The sequence below is a fragment of the Hemiscyllium ocellatum genome (genome assembly GCF_020745735.1).
Source record: "Hemiscyllium ocellatum isolate sHemOce1 chromosome 27 unlocalized genomic scaffold, sHemOce1.pat.X.cur. SUPER_27_unloc_26, whole genome shotgun sequence".
Taxonomy (NCBI): domain Eukaryota; kingdom Metazoa; phylum Chordata; class Chondrichthyes; order Orectolobiformes; family Hemiscylliidae; genus Hemiscyllium; species Hemiscyllium ocellatum.
Genome location: NW_026867494.1, coordinates 64,331 through 87,113, shown reverse-complemented (window position 1 = coordinate 87,113; position 22,783 = coordinate 64,331). Strand labels below are relative to the sequence as shown.

Here is a 22,783-nt window from a genome sequence, read left to right as displayed (position 1 = left end):
GAACGCGTCTGTGGGTTTCCAGCATCGATAGGAAAGGGCATCTTCTCCCACACTACCAACATTTCCACATGGGGGGAAGCTTTCCTTGTGTCACTCTGTGTTTCAAATTACAAACGGAAAGGGTACACAGTCTCTCCCCACCGTGAGGGGTGAGATTTTGATCCTCGAAGCTGAGTAAATGGTATGAGTAACTTTCCACAGTTAGCGCATTGAATCTCCCTCACTTAGTATTCTTCCTGCCACACGAGTGTACAAAATTTCTCAAGCAGACAAAGGGAAACAATTCTTCTCGATGTGAATGGCTGCTGATATTAAAGTCCCAGTGAATCAAGTGGCTCTGTCAGAAGTTGATGTATCTTTTGGTTTCAGATTTCTTTCCCATGTTGTCCTGCAAATAAAATCACAAAATAAGTGATCACGGTCAGTACAGTCAAATGAACATAACATCGGTGACAATTCCTGTAGATTGCCAGATACCTGCTGATCATATATTATCCATGACACAGAAACCCTCAAACACTCATGCAGTCAGGTCGCAATAAGTATATAAAGAGGAAAACTTCATTTAGGTGACAATACCTTCCTACAAAGGGGCTGGAAATGGAGCTAAGTCAAGGTTTTGAAAATGAAATGTCAAGGGTGCTTCAGAAAAGAAAGCCAGTAAAGTTGCTGAATGACTTCCTGCTGACCTATTAAATAAAAATGATTACAAGAAATACAGGATGTAATTCCGGTACAATATTAGGTGAAAATTCATAGCCATGCAGCCTGTACAAGAGTGAATATCAGATATACACTATATGAAGCAATCATAAAATCCCTGCAGTGCAGAAAAAGGCCATTTGGCCCATTGAATGCATTGGGTGTAGGAGTTGGGAGGTCACGGTGCAGCTATCTAGGACACTGGTTAGGCCACTTTTGAAATATTGCATTTGATTCTGGTTTCCCTGCTATCGGACAGGAAGGATGTTGTAAAACTTGAAAGGGTGAAGGACAGATTGATAAGGATATCGCCAGTGTTGGTTAATTTGTGGTATCGGGAGAGACTGAATAGGATGGGGCTGTTGCCCCTGGAGTGTTGAAGGCTGAGGGTGACCGGATAGAGGTTCATACAATCCTGAAGGGTGGATAGAGTAAATAGGCCAGAGTGGTGGTGGAGGCTGGTACAATTACAGCTTTTAAAAGGCATCTGGATGGGTGTGTGAATAGGAAGGGTTTGAAGGGATATGGGCCAAATGCTGGCAAATGGGTCACTAGACTTATATAGGATAGCATGGATGTGTTGGATCAAAAAGTCTATTTCCGTGTTGTATATTTCTATGTCTTATTTGATAACAGATGTTTTATTTCTGTTGATGAAAGTATTGTTATAAATCAAGCTGGGTACTAACACTTTCTTGTTTTATTCCCTGCTATTGTTAAAGTACAGATTTGACACGGCCTACGGAAGCCCTTATGGACTCAGACCCGTAAGCCTCTCTTTCTTGGTTTGTCCCAAAGATCGTACTCTTTGGAAGTCTGGAATAAAAACCTCTTACAGACAGTTTAGTTTAATCTTAGTCATCCCCTTTATTCACTAGTAGCATCACCGTTACAATGTAACATTGATAACCATACGCTAAACTAACTAGGTTCTAATAACCTAGGAGTGTAGGGTAGCAGCTCTTCAAGTGCCCCAGCAGGCTACTCCAATGTACTGATACAAAGTGGCTTCCTTTATACAAAAGTTTATAAAAACATTGCATGTTCTTAATTAGACAGATAACAGTGAAAGACAATAATCCATAAGGAAGAGAAGTTAATTGACAGATCTGTGTGTGCTTGACTGATCACTCCTACAGGCCTTGAGCTATCCATCAGGTAGGAAAAACAAATCCAACTGAGTTAGGCATCTGGTGCCGAGATAAGTTCCTATAAAGAAGTGCCAGTCTAAACTAAGTGGGAGATGTCATAAGGTAACCTTGCACAGCTCGCATGTCTGATACAATAATTTTTTATTTCAAAAATATATTCATAAAATAATTTGATGGTCTGTACAGTTGGTCATGCCATACATATGTAAACATTTACATACAAAGATCAGGATTTATCATTTTTATATACAGGTCTGTACATTTTTCAATCATATGCCCATATATTGAGCTGAGGTGTCAGCAGAGCCCAAATGACTGCATGGGCCCCCTGTTCTTCATTAGGCAGGCAGAAGTTACACAGTGGTCTTTCCCCACCGCGCCTTAGTGGCAGCTGCCCCAAGCTTCAGCGCATCCCTCAACACGTAGTCCTGGACCTTGGAATGTGCCAGTCTGCAACACTCAGTCGGGGTCAACTCCTTCAGCTGGAAGATCAACAGGTTTCAGACCACCCAGAGAGCGTCCTTCACCGAGTTGATGATTCTCCAGGCACAGTTGATATTCGTCTCGGTGTGCGTCCCGGGGAACAGGCCGTAGTGCATGGAGTCCCGCGTCACGGCGCTGCTCGGAACGAACCTCGACAAATACCACTTGCATTCCTCTCCAGACTTCCTCTGCGTAGGCACATTCCAGAAGGAGGTGTGTGACAGTCTCGTTCCCCCACCCCCACCCCCGCAGCCGCTTCTACGGCAGCGTGCGGTGCGGCAGAGAGTCCGGGCGTGCATAAAGGATCTCACAGGTAGAGCCCTTCTCACCACCAGCCAAGCCATGTCTTGGTGCTGGTTGGAAAGTTCTGGCGATGAGGCATTCTGCCAAATGGCTTTGACAGTCTGCTCAGGGAACCGCTCGATAGGATCCGCCCTCTCCTTTTCCAAAGGGTCTCAGGGACACTACGTGCTGACCACTTCCTGATGGACTTGTGGTCAAAGGTGTTTTTCTTCATAAACTTCTCCACGAAGGACAGGTGATACGGAACGGTCCAACTACTCGGAGCGTTCCGCGGCAGCGAGGCCAGGCCCATCCTTCGCAACACCGGGGACAGGTAGAACCTGAGTACATAGTGACACTTGGTGTTTGCGTACCGGGGATCCACGCACAGCTTGATGCAGCCACACACAAAGGTGGCCATCAGGGTGAGGGTGGCATTGGGTGTATTTTTTCCCCCGTTGCCCAGATCTTTGTACAGCGAGTCCCTTCAGACCCAGTCCATCTTTGATCTCCATATAAACTGGAAGATGGCCCAGGTGACTGCAGCGGCACAGATTCTGGGAATAGGCCAGATCTGTGCCATGTATAATAGCAATGACAGTGCCTCACACCTGATGACCAGGTTTTTTTTCCGTGATGGAGAGCGACCGTAGCTTCCATCGGCCCAGTTTCTGCCTCACTTTGCTGATACGCTCCTCCCAAGACTTGGCACGTGCCCCAGATCCCCCGAAACAAATACCCAGCACCTTCAGGTGGTGGGTCCTGACGGTGAAGGGGATCAAGCAATGGTCGGCCCAGTTCCCGAAGAGCATGGCCTCGCTCTTGCCTCGGTTTACCTTGGCCCTCGAGGCCCATTCGAACTGGTCACAAATGCACATGAGTCTGCGCACGGACAACGGATCCGAGCAGAAAATGGCGACGTCATCCATGTACAGGGAGGCCTTAACCTGCAGGCCCCCGCTGCCAGGAATAGTCACCCCTCTCAGGCTTGCATCCTTCCTGATAGACTTGGCAAATGGCTCTATGCAGCACACAAACAAGGCAGGAGAGAGAGGGCAGCCCTGCCTGACTCCAGATCGGACTGGGAAGCTATCTGATTCCCACCCATTGACCGTGACTGCACTGACAATGTTGGTGTAGAGCAGTCTGATCCAATTGCAGATTCCCTCCCCAAAGCCCATTTTGGAGAGAACATCTCTCATATACCTGTGCGATATCCTGTCAAAGGCTTTCTCCTGGTCCAGGCTGATCAGGCAGGTGTCCAAACCTCTGTTCTGCTTGTAGGCGATCGTATTCCTGAGGAGTGCGATACTCTCAGTGATCTTCCTGCCTGGCACAGCACAGGTTTGGTCAGGGTGAATCACCGACCCCAGAGCAGACCTGACCCGGTTGGCGACTACCTTTGACAGGATTTTGTAATCCGCATTCAACAGTGAAATTGGTCTCCAATTTTTGAGTTCCTCCCTCTCCCCCTTCCGCTTGTAGATGAAGATGATGATGCCTTTCCTCATGGATTCACTCACGGTACCTGCTCGAAGCATACTGACATACACCTCCAGCAGGTCCTGGCCAATCAAGTCCCACAGAGCGGAATAGAGCTCGACCGGTAAGCCGTAGCTTCCGGGAGTTTTATTCTTTTCGAAGGACTCGCGGGCCTTGGTCAGCTCGTCCAGAGAGTTCAGGTTACCTTCATTGCAACCCAACTTTGTTACAGCTCCAGATCACCTCAGCAAAAAGGTGTTGAAAAAGTAGCTGCTTTTTAAACAGCTCAAGGTCAAAGCACCCCTCCCCACCCTCCACTTTCTTTACTGTTGGTCACCACTGACTTGTCCCTTTGTAATTGGATCTTTGTTACAGCCTTAACCCGGAGGAAGTATTGCCTCACTCAGCGATTTCAACCCATACCCTGTCTCCAAGTAAGTTTCTCCCCGCCCATCTGCGGGGAGGGAAAGAAGTGGGAGGAAGCAGGTGGAGTCAACTACACTGCTGTAGGTCTGCAGTCACGTGTAGGCCAGACCAGGGAAAGGATGCAGCTGGGACGACTGAGTGAATCCTTTGCCACAACACCAGTTTCCTTCCCTAAAAAGGACGTGACTGAATCAGAATGGGGCTTCCCCCCACCCCGCTCGATGGTTTCATTGTTAGATTCTGACCTCCAGATTTCTGTCCAAATTCCAAATCCGCGATCTGCTGCGGTGGGATTCAAACCTGGGAGTTCCAGAACTGGGTTGATAGCCCAGTCCATAATGGCACTCGGCAGTCGCTCCTTCAATCCCCCTGTGATGGCACATGAACTCCTTGGTGCCTCCGCAGGGTGGCTGCCCGGGTAAAGCCCTTCCCACACTCGGGGCAGCTGAAGGACCTCTCCCCCCTGTGGACCCGCCGGTGCTTCACCAGGGCGGAGGAATCGCTGAAGGCCTTCCCACATTCGGGGCAGCTGAAGGGCCTCTCCCCCGTGTGGACACGCTGGTGCTTCAGCAGGTCGGAGGAATTGCTAAAGGCCTTCCCACACTCGGGGCAGGGGAATGGCTTCTTCCCCGTGTGGACCCGTTGGTGCTTCAGTAGGGTGGAGGAATCGCTGAAGGCATTTCCGCACTTGGGGCAGCTGAAGGGCCTCTCCCCGGTGTGGACCCGCTGGTGCGTGCGCAAGTTGCCCTTCTGAGTGAATCCCTTCCCACACTCAGGGCAGCAGAAAGGCTTCTCACCGATGTGGATCCGCTGGTGGATCAGCAGGACGGACATCTGGGTAAAGCCCTTCCCACACTCGGGGCAGCTGAAGGGCCTCTCCCCTGTGTGGACCCGCTGGTGCTTCAGCAGGGTGGAGGAATTGCTGAAGAGCTTGCCGCACTCTGTGCAGGGGAACGGCCTCTCCTGCGTGTGGACCCACTTGTGGGTCTGAAGGGAAGAGGAATCGTTGAAGGCCTTCTCACACTCGGGGCAGCTGAAAGGCTTCTCCCTAGTGTGGACCCGCTGGTGCATCCGCAACTTGCCCTCCTGAGTGAATCCCTTCCTGCACTCAGAACAAGTGAATGGCCTCTCCCCAGTGTGGACCCGCCAGTGGGTCAGGAGGGTGGAGGAGGTGCTGAAGGCCTTCCCACACACAGTGCAGGAGAACGGCCTCTCCCCCGTGTGGACCCGTCGATGGGTCTGCAGGTCAGAAGAATAGCTGAAGTCCTTCCCACAATCGGGGCAGCTGAAGGGCCTCTCCCCTGTGTGGACCCACCGGTGCCTCATAAGGGCAGAGGAATTGCTGAAGGCCTTCCCACACTTGGGGCAGATGAATGGCCTCTCTCCGGTGTGACTGCGCCGATGAATCTCCAGGGCAGATGGAGCACGGAAGCCTTTCCCGCAGTCACCACACTTCCACGATTCCTCCTCGGGGTGGGATTCCTCAGGTTTCTCCATGGCCGAAGCTCCAGCTGTACACAAATGCGTGTAGAGCCCCTCCTCACCGTGAATTCCTCTTTCCAGGCTGTAGAGCTGTTTCTGGCTTCACACTCAAGTGCGCTGCAACAGTCGGGTCTCTCATCCAGTCCGACTGATGCTGAAAACGTACTCAAACAGGAACCAAAAAGCTTTGCTCTTCCTCATAGAATCACAGTAAAAAATTATTGCAGTCTCGATGGATTGACTGACCGTCAGATATTGATGACAAAGTGAGGATTGTAGTTACTGAACAGTCCGTGCTGAAACGTGCGGTGCTGGAAGAGCACAGCTGGTCAGACAGCATCCGAAGAGCAGGAAAGTTGACATTTTAGGCATAAGCCCTTCATCTGTTAATTTTGAAACTTCCGTCCTCAGATCGTCAAATACTCTGTAAAAAGAGATTACAAAGTCATCAGCGTCAGTCCAGGGTAGAAATTCAGAACAAGCAACTCTACTTTCAGGGAAACATTCTTTTCTTTAGATATTCCACAAAATTGAAAGCACCATCTCACTCTCTCCCTCTGTTCTCACATTAACGTCCCTGGGAAGTGGGGGGGAAGGAGACATCAAAGCATTAACACCGACACCAGAGAGAAACTGAACATACAAACGTGGCAAACGTTAGTAAAAAGCCAGATTCATAGAGATATACAGCACAGAGACAGACCCTTCGGTCAATCTCTTCCATGCCAACCAGATACCCAAAATCAATCTAGTCCCATTTGTCAGCACTTGGTCCATATCCCTCTGAACCCTTCCTATTCAAACACCCATCCCGATGGCTTTTAAGTGCTCTAATTGTACCAGCCTCCACCATTTCCTCTGGCAGCTCATTCCTGACATGCATCACATTCTGCATGAAAAAGTTGTCCCTTAGGTCCCTTTTAAATCTTCCCCCCAACTCCGCCTTAAACCTATTACCCTCTAGTTCTGTACTTCCCTATCCCAAGGAAAAGACCTTATCTATTTGACCCTATCCATGCCCCTCATGCTTTTATAAAAAGTTGACGTTTCAGGCATAAGCCCTTCATCTGTTAATTTTGAAACTTCCCAGGACTTCAGACTCTGGCGCGATGGGGAAAACAGCCCCATCCCATCCCTCCGTCCCTCCTCACCCGGGTAATTCAGACACATACCTGAGTTTGCAGAGTCTGCCCCCCGCCCTGGAATCACTCCAGTTGCTACAAGTGAACAGATGTTACCCCCACTCCCTCCCAGGATGAAGAGTTGCCCAGAGGGAGGGAGTTTCACTCTGAAACTGACAGGGCCACTTCCGCGTTGTGACGTCATAGGTGAAGCGATGGGGCGGGGAAAGGCCGACAACAGCTCCGCGCACTGCGCCTGCGCAGCCCTGCAGTTTGCAACAGGGTAATCCCTTCCTTTCAGAGAATTCCCAGAGTGTGGAAGCAGGCCACTCGGCCCAAGGAGTCCATACCGACCCTCCGAAGGGTAACCCATCTCCCTACCACCCTGACTAATGCACCTAACGTGCACATCCCTGGGCACTACGGGTAATTTAGCTTGGCCAATCCAACCTAACCTGGACAAAGTTAAAAATCAAGCACCCAACAGGTTTATTTGGAAGGACTGGTGTTAACAGCGCGGCTCCTTCATCAGGTGATTGTGGAGAATAAGGTCACAAGGCACAGAATTCATGGAAAAACATTACAGCGTCATGCCATTGAAATTACATATTGAACAGACCGGGATTAAGTATTTCATCGTTTAGAATGGGTTGCAGGTATCAATAATATGTAAATCCTAGAACATCCTGTCAATTACGTGTGTGCATGCATGAGGGAGAAAATTGTCTCTTTCTGTGCTGTATATCTCTGTGTCTATATGATAACAGATGCTTTATTTACGTTGGTGTAAATATTGTTATAAATCATACTAATAGTTATAGTTACTATTACTAAATGGGTACTAATAGTTAGATGTAAGGGAGAGAGTCCTGGGAAAACTCTATTTCTGGTTTACTTCCCAATGAACAAACATTTGAGCGCAGCATGGTGGCTCAGTGGTTAGTACTGCTACCTCACAGCACTAGGGAGTTAGGTGCATTAGGTAGGGGTAAATGTAGAGGAATGGGTCTGGGTTGGTTACTCTTCGGAGGATCAGTGTGGACTTTTTGGGTGGAAAGGCCTGTTTCCATACCATAGGAACCTAATCTAATTAAGCTGAAGGACCTATATATTTTTAAATTTTGTTTCATTTTTCTTGTTTGATTCCATGGTATGACTACACTCGTGTCTGATTGGTTTGAAAGACTGGGAGATTGTGCGTTGGGTCTCAATTCACTGAATGTTTTATTGTTCCAGAAGGTGGAAGGAATGGGGGGAATGGGGAATGGGGGGATGGGGTCAAAACCTCAGCAGAAATCCAGCAGAGCTGAGAGCAGACCCACATCTTACTCTGTTGGAACAGGAAAATCAACAGAGGATAGAGAAACCAGGAGCTGAAATCCGAGCTGACACCAGATTACTCTGTGATCTGTGCTTTCATTAGCACCTCTCCCATTATCCTGCTTTCCATTTGACTACCCCCTCAATATTCAGAATCCAATCCTTGTCATTCTGAAGCCATATCTCCGTTAGGAGTCTCAGATCATAATTATTCTCTTCAATGTGTGCAGTCGATTCACTCGCTTTTGTTACAATGCAGCACACATTCAGATACACCGTTTTTAGTTTCAGTTTTTGTGATCTTTAGAATCCAGTTTTGATTGCTGGTATATTTACTCTCGTTGTCCCTTTCTATCATTCTCTGATGTTAATTCTCCAGATCACGACATTGCTCACTGGCCTTGATTTGGATTGGCCGTGCTAAATTGCCCATAGATTCACTACTCTCCAGGAAAAGCAGTTCCTCCTCATCTCTCTCCTAAATCTACTCCCCCTCATCTTGAAGCCTGGTCTCATCTACCATCAGAAATGACTGGATAGGGTATGGCTTCATCCCCACAATTCAATGAATTTCCACTTTCCAGGATGTCTTCACTCACTCAGTTGCTGTCTCACAAACGAAAGATTTCATTGTAACTTCTTCTGTTCCAAATCAAGGCAAAACATCTTTGAAAGCTGCTCTGAAAGTCCAGTCTTCACAACCACACTTCTGCTTTCACCAAAGACGATTACAGACATATAGCACGGAAACAGACCCTTTGACCCAACTCATCTGTGCCAACAAGAAACCCTAAATTAATCTAAATCATCTGCCAGCATTTGGCCCATATCCCCCTAAACCCTTCCTCTTCATATTCCCATCCAGATGCCTTTTAAATTTTGTAGTAATTGTATCAGCCTCCACCACCCTCCGTGAAAAAGTTGCTCCTCAGGTCCCTTTTAAATCATTCCCTCTCACTGCAAACATATGCCGTCTAGTTTTGGACTCACCTAACCTGGGTACTCACCCTATTCTGCCCCTTATAAACATCTATAAGGTCACCCCTCAACCTCCAATGCTCCATGGAGAATTTCCCTGGCCTATTTAGCTTCTTCCTGTATCTCAAACACTCCAACTCTGGCAACAGCCTTGAAATCCTTTCTGAACCCTTTCAAAGTTTCACAACATCTTTCCTGTAGCAGGAAGACCAGAACTGTACACAGTATTCTAAAAGTGGCCTAACCAATGTCCTGTACAGCCACTCCATGACCTCCTAAGACTCACTTTCAAGGAACCATGAACCTGCACTCCAAGGTCTCTCTGTTCTGTGACACTCCCCTTCACTGTGTCAGTCCTGCCTGGATTGCTTGACCAAAATGCAACACTTCACATTTCTCTAAATTAAACTCCATCTGCCACTCCTCAGCCCATTGGCCCATCCGATCAATTCTAATTTACAGCAAACTCTTTTTCCTCTCTAATTCCCTGGAAGCTGAAAAATCTCCATCCCACGCAATCTCCCTCCATTCTCACTTTGTTGAACCTAATTCCTGCTGCATCTCATCCTGAAGGGTCTGGTTCATGCTGATGAACAGGGGTCACAAAGCTAGTTCCTTTTTTGGACTAAAAGCTTTTCCCTGGCTCAAGGAGACGCTCTCTGAAAAAAGAGAGGTAATAAACTGGCCAGGTTCTGATCAGTCTGGTTTGAACAGAGATGAAAAGAATTTTGAGAGACCTTTTGCTTATATCTAAACAGATGTGACTTCAGGCCAAATTGGTCATGTTTTAGTTTTAGTTCAGTCTTGAACTGGTTGCAAGTTCAACAGGGAGCTGTGTGGAAACTCTCTCTCTCTCTTTCCTGTCTCTCAACTTCAACCTATAAGCATGTGTCCCATTTATAATGGGTTTCAAAGGGAGTTGGCTTATTGGGACAGTTGTGTATATTCAGAACAGCATAACTGAGTCTAGTTGGATAGGCTGAGTTCTGTAGGGGTTCTTTATTCTGATCTTTGTGTTGCATTGTGTAATTTTGAGAATACATTTTTGACTGTTTTAAAATCTAGTAGTCAACTGAGCTCATTTACTCCAGATAATTTTCACTAGACACTGACTAAACCAAATTACAAAGTTATGGTCTAGGGCTGCCTGCTTAAAAATGTTTTGAGTGGTCTGGATTAGTCCTTAACACAGGCCCACACACTCACTCAGGGGAGATTTAATGGAAACATACAGAACATTGAAAGGCCTAAACAAAGTGGGCATTGGGAAGATGTTTCCATTAGTGGGAGAGACCAGGAGCTGAAAGGGACTAGAAAAGGGAAGACCTTTCAGAAGGGAGATAAGGAGAAACTTTTCAGCCTGAGAGTGGTGAATCCATGGAATTCATTGCCACATGAGGCTGTGGAGGCCAGTTCACTGAGGATATTTAAGACTGAGATAGATAAGTTCTTGAGTATCAAGGGTTACAGGAAGGAAGTGGGAGAATGGGGTTGAGAAACATATCAGCCACGATTGTGTGGTATGAGCAGACCTGATGGGCTGAATGGCCTACTTTCTGCTCCTCTGTCTTATGGTCTCTTGCTGTCTTGGACACAGAGTGAGAGAATTGGGAGCAGGAGTAGGCCATTTGGTCTTTTGAGCATGCACCAGCACCGAACAGATCATAACTGGATATGAATATACCTACATCTAGGTGGATAGGCTGGGACATTTTTCACTGAAGCACAGGAAGTTGAGAGGTTACCTATGAAGTTTATAAAACCAAGAAGGGTGTCAATTAGGTGAGTGGCTGGTGCTGTTTCCTTCAGGTGGGGATTTCAAGATTAGGGAGCAAACTTTTAAGGAGAGAGGAGAAAGATTTAAAAAAAGACATGAGGAACAACTTTTTTTTTGAAAGAGAGTGGTGTGTCTGTGTGTGGAATCAAGGTCCTGAAGAAGTGATGAATATAGGTACAGTAATAACATTTAAAAGACATTTGGATAAGTACATGAGTAGGAAAGGTTCAAAGGGATATGAGCCAAACTACGTGGGACGAGTTTAGTTTATAAATATAGCCAGCATGGACTAGCTGAACTGAAGTGTCTGTTTCTGTGCTGTATGACTCTGTAACTGTTCTGGTCTTAAAACCATTATTTTTGCCTTCCCCCATCACCATCCACTTCTTTGTTGTTCAGAAAACTGATGAACACAGGCTTAAATATATTCAATGACTGCCTGATCACAGAAAGCCATCCCAATTTCTGAATTCCTGCTAATATACCACTTGCCTTGCTGATTGCTTGCTACACCCTGTCTGACAACAGGCAGTGACTGGTGTGGAAGGTTGCTGAGACCCCATTGTACATCCACACATCATTCCTGATGAAGGGCTCGTGACCAAATCACCAACACTCCTGGTCCTGGATGCTGCCTGACCTGCTGTGCTTTTCCAGCACCACACTTTTCGACTCTAATCTCCAGCATGTGCAGCCCTCACTTTCTCCACAGCCCAGTATATAACCATCTAAACAATGACGTTTTTTCGGCATTTTCTTCCACAGCAAAGGCAAAATCATCACATTGTGTTAATGCGTTTGCCAATGGAGACAGACCTGGACCAACGTTTGCAGAGTCTGTTCCCCCAACCCCCGATTCACCCCATTTCCTTTCAGTTGCTGCAAGTCAACAATTGAAGCTCAGAATTTAGAAAAGAAACTGAAAATATAGTAAGAAAAGAGAGTGCCGTACTCACAGATGTTGGACAGAGGAAGGAGGTTGCAATCTAGACTGAAGTTCAATCTTCATTCGGGGAGAGGAGCAACAACAGCAACTTCCGAAGCTCATGTTCCAACTTCCGCATTCAGACAGTAGGGGCGCTCTGATTGGCAGGAGGACCAGTCTCTTTCCGGTCCTCCAGTGCTTCCTATTGGTCCATCAAAAGGACGTGAGCCGTGTGCGCGGACACCGAGCAGCTGGCGGCGCAGTCTTTTGCTGACTCCGAGGAGCATGCGCAGTGCTTGCTGACAGAGAGGCTGGAGATCCTGGGAGCTGGTGTTACTGACAGGTTTGAAGTGTCCAAATGCCAGGAGGAGATAAAAAGGCTGGAGCCACTTTCTTTTCCCCATCTGTGGCTCGACTTCTTAGTCCTACTGCATTTGTTTGGCTGCTCAACTTTTGTATATCTTTTCCCCAAGGTTGGGGTCCTAAGGCTTAGGGCAAAGGTTTAGGGTAAATGGGGACAAATTTGGAGGGACCTCGGATTAGAAATAAAAACAGTGTGAAAGTTAATTGGCCTCAAGAAATGCCCTCTCTTACACCCCAACAAAAATAGATTGTTCACAGCCCTATTGATCACTCAGTGGGAAGAATGTTGTGAAACTTGGAAGGGTTGAGAAACGACGTATAAGGATGTTGTTAGGGTTGGAGCTCCAGGGAGAGGCTGAATAGGCTGGGGCTGTTTTCCCTGGAGTATTGGAGGCTGAGGGGGTAACCTTATAAACGTTTATAAAATCATGAGGGGCATAGATAATGTAAATAGACAAGGTATTTCCCCTGGGGTGGCAAGGTCCAGAAGTAGAAGACATTAGTTTTAGGGTGAGAGGGAAAACTTAAAAGTGTCCTATGGGGCAACTTGTTTCTCGCAGAGAGTGGTGCGTGTATTGAATGAGCTGCCAAAGGAAATGGTACAATTACAACATTTATAAGGTATCTGGATGGGGACATGAACAGGAAGGGTTACAGGGATATGGGCAAAGTGCTGGCAAATGAGACTAGATTAATTTAGGATATGTGGTCACTCGGGACCGAAGGCTTTGTTTCTGTGCTGTGTAATTCTACGATTGTTTTTCGACGTAGTCAGAGCCAATTTCACAAGACTAGGAATAGGCCATTCATCCATTACAGCCTGTCCTCAACTGTGGCCTAACTGCACATATTTCAATGCGAGTTTCAAAAGATGTCTGCACCTTTTTTATGAAATTCATCATGCTTTAATAATGTTTCTGACTATATCATTTTAGCTATTCTTAATTTTAAAAATAAGCCATTTCCCAGGTAGAGTCATCACCATCCATTCTCTCTCCCTCTTATTATTGGTTCCTGAATCCTGGCACCAGACAGACAATAATATCATCTGGCATCCTGCTGGCAACTGCAGAGAACGCAGACAATCCCTGACCCAATCAGAAGGCTGTCCTGAGGGGAATGACCATCTCCCAGAATAAAGTGTCCGGTTAAGATCCCCCCACCCACCACCACCACCACCACCGTGTCTGCAGCCTGGCTTCCAGCTGAATCTGTCTGAGCCGAAGGCCCTCCAGCGTGTGTTTACCCTGGATGATACCATCCAGAGCCTCCCACCTTCTGTGAGACAAGTGCCACTCTGTCCTCTCCAATGTGTATTGTGTCACTGCTTAACTGTTTTCAGTGGCTGAGCAGAAGTTGATGGCCAAGTTCAGAACCCATGAGGATAACCTTGGGTGACCCCACTACACCCTCACACTCACACAGACCCTCTCTCATACACATGGTCTCTCTCAGACACACACACAAATCCACCAATGCACACACCCTCACAGGCTCCTACTCCATCATACACACATGCAAAAATACACACGCACTCACACTACTCTCTCATGCACGCACATACATACAAGTCCATGGGATGAATTTGCGTTTGCAGTATTATATTTGTAGATAGATTCAATGTGTGCTTTTTGTGGAAACATCGGCAGGCAGTTAATGAAGACAATCAATCCATGTCATATTTTATCAACTCATACTTTGGAAATAGAACCAGTCTGATTCAAAATTGGGATACAGACAGACCGAACCTCACACCTTTCATGCATTGTCTGAGCTGAGATGTCCCCTATTTTTATTAAACCCTAAGTCATCTTGAGAACATGAATTAAAAGTAGTTCTGGGATTTACATATTAATGAACAGAAACCTGCAACCCATTCTAAAAGATGGAAGACTTAACAGCAATCTTGGTTTGTTCAATATATCATTTCAGTTGCATGACACTGATCTTTTACTATAAAATCTGTGTCTTCTGATCCTGCTCCACAGCTCCCTGATGAAGGAGCAGCGCTCTGAAAGCTAGTGCTTCCAAATAAACCTGTTGCACTATAACCTGGTGTTGTGAGATTTTAACTTTGTGCACACCAGTCCAACACTGACACCTCCACAGCATTTCTAGTGAACACAGCCCACACTTCCACCAGGAAACTTTACAATGCTGATAAAACAACGCAGTACCTGCATTCCTAAAAATTTTACAATATCTAATGATACTAGCTACTCATTCACTGCTCCATCTGATACATAACATTGGAAACTTAGTGCAGGAGGCTGAACGAATAGAGCAGCTTTAAAAACAAAAACCATCTGGAGCTCAAAAGCTTTCAATGAGAGTCTGAGCCCGGCAGTAAGTTCAGGTAATCTTTATTGCAACCCAACTTTGTTACAGCTTCAGATCCCCTCAGCAATAAAGGTGTAGAAAAAGTATTTTTTAAAAACAGCTCAAGGTCAAAGCGCACACACTTCTCCCCCCGCCCCCTCACCCCCACTTTCTTTACTATTTGTCAGCACAGAGTTGTCCTTTTGTAATTGGATCCTTGGTATAGCCATAAACTAGGAGAAGTATTGCCTCATGCACCAATTTAAACCCATACCTTGTCTCTAAGTAGGTTTCCCCCCCTGCCTCATCGGCTGGAGTTGGGTGGGGAAGCGTGCAGAATAGTCAACCAGACTGCTGTGGGTCTGGAGTCACGTGTAGGTCAGCCCGGGTAAAGGATGCACTGGGACGAGTGAGTGAATCCGTTCCCACAACAACAGTTTCCTTCCCTAAAAAGGTTGAGTGAATCAGATGGGGGTTCCCCCTCCCCTCCCTGACAATTGTTTCATTGTTAGATTCTGAACTCCAGATTTCTAACCGAATTCCAATTCCGCCATCTGCCTTGGCAGCTCCCAGAACTGGGTTGATAGTCCAGTCGATAAAGGCACTCAGCCGTCGCTGCTTTAAACCCCCTGTGATGGCATGTGAACTCTCTGGTGTCTCTGCAGGTGGGAGGAGCGGCTAAAGCTCTTCCCACACTGATAGCAGGTGAATGGCCTCTCCCCTGTGTGGACCCGCTGGTGCCTCAGCAGGTCAGAGGCCTGGGTAAAGCCCTTCCTGCACTCTGGGCAGCTGAAGGGCCTCTCCCCCGTGTGGACCCGCTGGTGCTTCAGCCTGTCAGAGGAACTGTTGAAGGCCTTCCTGCACTCTGTGCAGGGGAACGGCCTCTCTCCCGTGTGGACCCGCTGGTGGGTCAGCAGGGCAAAGGAATTGCTGAAGCCCTTCCCACATTCGGTGCAGAGGAACAGCCTCTCTCCAGTGTGGACCTGCCGGTGGGCCAACAGGGTGGAGGCCTGGGTAAAGCCCTTCCCGCATGTGGAGCACCTGAAGGGCTGCTCCCCCGTGTGGACTCGCCGGTGCCTCACCAGGTCGGAGGAATTGCTGAAGGCCTTCCCACACTCAGGGCAGCTGAAGGGCCTCTCCCTGGTGTGGACCCGCCGGTGCCTCACCAGGTCGGAGGAATGTCTGAAGGCCTTCCCACACTCTGTGCAGGGGAATGGCCTTTCCCCGGTGTGACTGCGCCGATGAATCTCCAGAGCAGATGGGAAACGGAAATCTTTCCCACAGTCGCCACACTTCCACGGTTTCTCCATGGGGCAGGATTCCTCGTGTTTCTCCATGGCCGAAGCTTCAGCCGCACACAACACGTGTAGGGCTCCTCCCCTCCATGAATTCCTCTTTCCAGGCCTTATAACTGTTTCAGGCTCCACACTCAGTGCACTCCAACAGTAGGGTCTCTCATCCAGTCCCATTGACGTTGAAAACGGACTGAAACAGGAACCAAAAAGCTTTGATCCTTCTCACAGAATCAGTCAAAGATTGTTGTGGTCCCGATGGATTGAGTGACTGTCAGACACTGACGTCAAAGTGAGGATTGCAGACGCTGGAGAGTCAGTATCGAAAAGTGCGACGCTGAAAAAGCACAGCAGGTCAGGCAGCACCTGAGGAGCAGGAGAGTCGACATTTTGGGCATAAGTCCTTCATCTGTTGATTTTGAAACTTCCGTCTTCAGATCTTCAAATACTCTGTAAAAAGAGATTACAAAATTCATTACTGTCAGTCCAAAATAAAAATTCAGAACAAGCAATTTGTTTGTGTTATTATTCCACAAAATTGAAAGCACTATCCCACTCTCTCTCTCTCCCGCCCTCCGCTCTAACTCATTCTCCTGAAGGTGTTGATTCAGGATCTTATAGGGGCAGAAAAGCAAAAACGTCAAGACTGACATCTCTTTGAGTTTTGGATAACTCCACCTGAAATTTAATATCTTTCACAACACTGGGATATTGCTGAGAGTGAGCAGGTCTGACTTTGGGAAGCAAAATAATGCCAATGCAGGTTCTTGAAGAACAACCAGGCACAAAATGGTTAACATTCCCAGGAAATGGGGGGTGGGGGGAAGCAAAATGAACCATCAAGGCATTGACCCCGCCACCAGAGAGACTGAACACACAGACATGACAAACATTCGTGGAAAGCCAGAGTCATCGAGATGTACAGCACAGAAACAGACACTTCGGTCAAATTCTTCTGTGCCCAACCAGATATCCAAAATTAATCTCGTCCCATTTGCCAGCGTTTTACCCATATCCCTTTGAGCCCTTCCTTTTCATACACTCATGCTGATGACTTTTAAATGTTGTCATTGTACCTGCCTTCACCACTTCCTTTGGCAGCTCATTCCATACATGCACCATCCTCTGTGTGAAAATGTTGCCCCTTAGGTCTCTTTTCAGTCTCCCTCCCCCTGCCCTCACTTTAAATTTATTATCCTCGAGTTCTGGACTCCCCATCCCAAGGAAAAGACCTCGTTTATTTACCCAACCCATGCCCCTCATGATTTTACAAAAGTCTATCAGGTTACCCCTCACACTCTGACGCACTCGGGAAAACAGCAACACCCTATCCTTCCAACCCTCCTTACCCGGGTAATTAAGACACAAGTTTGCAGAGTCTGCTCCCTCCCTGGGTTCACTCCAGTTGCTACAAGTGAACACATTTCCTCCCCCCGCATTCCACCCACTGCTTCCCCCTCTCCCCCACTACACTGCTTCCCTCCTCCTCACCTTCTCTTCAGAGAACCCTCACTGTTCTAACAAGTCCACACCAACCTCCGAATAGCAACCTCACCACACCATTCCCCTACTCTTATTGCTCTACATTTACCCTCTGACTAATACATCTAACCTGCACATCCCTGGGCACTGTGGCTAATTTAGCACCGCCTATCCACCTAACCTGCACTTCCCTAGGCACTATGGGTAATTTGGCCCGGCCAATCAAACCTTACCTGGACAAAGTTAAAAATCACACAACACCAGGTTGTCGTCCAACAGGTTTATTTGGAAGCACGAGCATTTGGAGCGCTGCTCCTTCATCAGGTGGTTGTGGAGTGTAAGATCATAAGACACAATTTCTGGAAAAACATTAGTGTCCTGGCATTGAAATGATATATTGAACAAACCTGGATCGTTAAGTCTTTCATCTTTTACAATGGATTGCAGATATCATTAATATGTAAATCCCAAAACTTCCTGTAAGGCACCTTCTCAGGATAACTTTGAGGCTTTATAACAGAAGGGGACACCTCAGCTCAAACAATGCATTAAAGGCGTGAGGTCAGAATCTGTCTGTATCCCAGTCTAGAGTCAGACTGGTTCTATTTCCAAGGTGAAATTTACAAAATATTACATGTATTAATTGCCTGCAGATTGTGCATTTTTTTGAGAAAAATAGAATGCATATGCAAATATCATTCTGCAAACACAAATTCACCCCCATGGACTTGTGCAGGTGTGTGCATGACAGAGAGAAAAAATCTGTTTCCATGCTGTATATCTCTATGTCAATTTGACAACAGATACGTTTTTTTCTGTTGGTATAAATATTGTTGTAAATCATAGTGGGTACTAATAGCTCGATGTAAGGGTGAGAGAATTCCTCAAATAAGGCACTGTAGGAATCCTGGGGGAGTAGTATTTCTGGTTTACTTCCTATTGAACAATATAAAGCACAAGCACCTACTTAATTCTAATTTTGGTTCATATTTCTTGTTTTATTCCCTGCCATGACTACACTCGGTGTCTGGATGGTTAACAGGCTGGGAGATTGGGGGTCTGGATGGTTAACAGGCTGGGAGATTGGGGGTCTGGATTGACTTATTGTTCCGGAAGGGAAAAAAAAGGGGGTGGGGGTCAAAGCATCAGCAGAAATCCAGGAGGGGTGAGAAATCAGGACCTGAAATCTGAGCTGACACCAGATTACCCTGTGATCAGTGCTTTGATTACCTGTGCTAACCCTCTCCCTTTATCTTGCTTTCCATTTGATCACCTCCTCAATATTGAGGATCCAATCCTTGTCATCCTGGAGCCATATCTCTGTAAGGAGTCCCATATTTTAATTATTCCCTTCAATGTGTGCAGTCAATTCATTCACTTTTGTTGCAATGCAGCACACATTCAGACACACCATTTTTAGTTTCAATTTCTGTGATCTTTATAATCCAGTTTTGGTTGCTGGTACATTTACTCTCCATGTCTTTCTGTCATTCTCGGATGTTCATTTTTCACATCACTGTATTGCTCACTGGCCTTGATTTAGATTGGCCATGCTAAATTGCCCATAATGTCCAGAGATGTGCAGGTTAGGTGGGTTAGACATGGGAAATGCAGGGTTAGAGTTTCATAGTAATAGAAGCAGGAGTAGGTCATTTGGCCAGTCGAGCCTGATTCGCCATTCATTTAGATCATGACTGATCTCTCCAATGTCTCAGCTTCTCCTCCCTGCATTGTCCCAACTACCCTTAATACCTTTACCATGCAAAAACCCATCTAACTGTGTCCTGAATATACTTAATTAAGCTGCCTCTACTGCTTCCCTGGGCAGAGAATTACATAGATTCACTATTCTCTGGGAAAAGCAGTTCTTCCTCATCTCTATCCTAAATCTACTCCAACTAATCTTGAGGTCTGGTCTCACCCACCAGCAGAAATGACTGGATAGGGTAGGGTTTTATCCCCACAGTGCAATGAAATCCCACTTTCCACCAAAATCTCAGATGTACTCTCACTCAGGTGCTGTCTCATAAATGAAAGATTTCATTGCAACTTCTTCTGCTCCCAGTAAGGACAAAACATCTTTGAAGGCTGCTCTGAAAGTCCAGTCTTCACAATGACACTTCTGGTTTCACCAAAGACCAAGAGAGTCATACAGCACAGAAACAGACCCTTCAGTCCAACTCGTATGTGCCGCCCAGATATCCTAACTTAATCTAGTCCCAGTTACCAGCATTTGGCCCATACCCCTCTAAACGCTTCCTATTCTTGTACCCATCCAGATGCCTTTTAAATGCTGTAATTGTATCAGGCTCCACCCCTTCCTACGACAGCTCATTCAATACATGCACCACCTTCTGTGTGAAACAAGTTGCCCTTAATGTCCCTTTTAAATCATTCCCCTCTCACCTCAAACGTATGCTCTCTAGTTTTGCATTCACCCTATCCATGCCGCTTATAAGGTCACCCAAGCATCTGATGCTCCAGGAAAATATCCCTGACCGATTCAGCCTCTCTCTGTAGATCAAACCCTCCAACTCTGGCAGCAGCCTTTTTAAGTCTTTTCTGACCCGTTTCAAAGTTTCACATCATATTTCCTGTAGCAGGGAAACCAGAACTGAATGCAGTATTTTAAAAGTGGCCTAACCAATGTCCTGTACAGCCACAACATGACCTCCCAACTCCGATACTCAATACTCTGACTAATAAAGGAAAGCTTACAAAATGCCTTCTTCACTATTCTGGCTACCTGAGACTGCACTTCCAAGGAACAATGAACCTGCACTTCAATGTCTCTTTGTTCTGAAACACTCCCTTAACTGTCCTGCCTGGATTGCCTTACCAAAATGCAAACATCACATTTCCCTAAATTAATCTCCATCTGCCACTCCCTGGCCCATTGCCCCATCCAAACAATTCTAATTTATAGTGAACTCTCTGTAATTCTTATTCCCTGGAAGTTCAAAATCTCCATCCCACACACTCCCTCCATTCTCACTTTGTTGAACCTAATCCCTGCTGTACCTCATCCTGAAGGGTCTGGTTCATGCTGATTAACAGGGCCACACTCAGGGGAATCTAACTGAAACAAACAGAATACTCAATGGCCTGGATGAGTTGATGCTGTGAAGATGTTTCCATTGGAAGGAGAGACTAGCAGCCGAGGGCACAGCCTTAGAGTAAAGGGAAGACCTTTCAGAACAGAGATTAGGAGAAATTTCTTTAGCTAGAGAGTGGTGAACTGGTGGACCTCATTGCCACAGAAGGCTGTGGAGGCCAGGTAACTGAGGATATTTAACACTGAGACAGAAACAGTTCTTGAGTATCAAGGGGATCGAGGGGTTAACTATCCAGACACTTATCAGCCGCGATTGAATGGTCTGGGCAGACCCAGTGAGCTGAATGGCTTTAATTTCTACTCCTATGAATAGGAAAGGTTCAGAGATATATAGGCCAAACAAGGTAGGACAAGTTTAGATTATGAATATAGTCAGCATGAAATCAAGTATCTGTTTCTGTGCTGTACGATTCTGTAACTGTTCTTAAAACCATTTTTTTCTGTTCCCTCATAACCATCCACTTCATTGTTGTTCAAAAATCAGATGAACTCAGCCTTGAATATATTCAATGACCCCTTAACCGCAGGAAGGCCTACCCCACCTCTGAACTTAATTCCTCTTGCTAATACACCTTGCCCTGCTGACTGCTTAGTGCACCTGTCTGACAACTGGTATTGACTGGTGTAGAAAGACACTGAAACCTCTTTGTACATCCACATAACATTCCTGATGAACGGCTCGTGTCCAAAACGTCGACTCTCCTGGTCCTTGGATGCTGTCTGACCCGCTGTTCTTTTCCAGGGCCACACTTGTCAACTCTGATCTCCAGCATCTGCACTCTTCACTTTCTCCATATCCCAAAATATCACCATTAAAACAATGCACCTCCTTTCTGCTTTTGTTTTCCCACAGCAAAGGTTACATTATCACATTGTGGTCATGCATTTGCCATGTATTTGCCAATTGAGACACAGATCTGGACCAACATTTCTAGACAAAAGTAAGTACTGCAGATGCCGGAGATTAGAGTCGAGAGTGTGGTGCTGGAAAAGCACGCGGGTCAGGCAGCATCCGAGCAGCAGGAAAATTCCTGATGAAGGACTTTTGCCTGAAACGTCGATTTTCCTGCTCCTCGGATGCTGCCTGACCTGCTATGCTTTTCCAGCTCCACACTCTCGACCAATATTTCTACACTCTGTCCCCCTCCCTGAATTCACTCCCTTTCCTTTCAGTTGCTGCAAGTCAACAATTGAACGCCAGAATGAAAAAAAAGTGGAACAGGCGGTGAGAAAAGAGAGTGCTGTACTCACAGATGTTGGACAGAGGAAGAAAGTTGCAGTTTGGGGTAAAGCTCAATCTTCATTCAGAGAGACAGGAGCAGCAGCTGCTTCAGAAGCTCATTGTCCAACTTCCGCATTCAGACAATAGCGGTGCTCTGATTGGCAGGAGGACTAGACACCTTCCGGTCCTCCCGAGTTCACTATTGGTCCATCAAAAGTAGGTTATGAGCCGTTTGTGCGTACAGCCAGGAGCGTGCACAGTCTTTTGCTGACACCAGCGGACATGCGCACTGCTTGCTGACACCGAGGTGCATGCGCATTATGCTCTTCAGAGATGCTTACGTTCCAGACAGGTTTGAAGTGTCCAAATGCCGATCACTAACTGGAGGGCATAGGTTTAGGTTGAGTGGGGAAAGATGAGGGATGAAAAAGTGTTGCTGGAAAAGCGCAGCAGGTCAGGCAGTTTCCAAGGAGCAGGAGAATTGATGTTTCGGGCATGAGCCCTTCTTCAGGAATCGTGAGGGAAAAATCTTCTGGAAAGATGAGGGACCAAAGGATTAGAAAAAACGTGAGACATTTAATTTGCCTCAAGAAATGCCAGAACTACAGGACATTAGTTTAGGATGAGTGGGGAAAGGTTTAAAACGGACCTAAGGAGTAACTTGACTCAGGACTGGGATACAGACTTGAACCTCACACCTTTCTTGCATTGTCTGAGCTGAGATGTCACCTAATTTTATAAAATCTTAAGTCATCGGGAGAACGTGACTTAAAAGTAGTTCTGGGTTATACATGTTAATGAACCGAAACTGCAACCCATTCTAAAAAATGAAAGACTGAATTGCAACTGGACTTGTTCAGG

At 46.5% G+C, this 22,783-nt stretch overlaps 1 protein-coding gene across 1 annotated transcript; it reads right to left on the bottom strand.

Annotated features, from left to right (window-relative positions):
- Window positions 1–1,544: 1,544 nt before the first annotated feature.
- On the bottom strand, window positions 1,545–22,048 carry LOC132807881 (oocyte zinc finger protein XlCOF6-like). The gene is made up of 3 exons (XM_060821828.1): window positions 21,952–22,048; window positions 15,438–16,553; window positions 1,545–6,098 (listed from the first exon to the last, which is right to left on the bottom strand). The coding sequence occupies exons 2-3, from the start codon at window positions 16,278–16,280 to the stop codon at window positions 4,887–4,889; spliced, it is 2,055 nt and encodes a 684-aa protein (XP_060677811.1). The 5' UTR covers window positions 16,281–16,553; window positions 21,952–22,048; the 3' UTR covers window positions 1,545–4,886.
- Window positions 22,049–22,783: the final 735 nt, after the last annotated feature.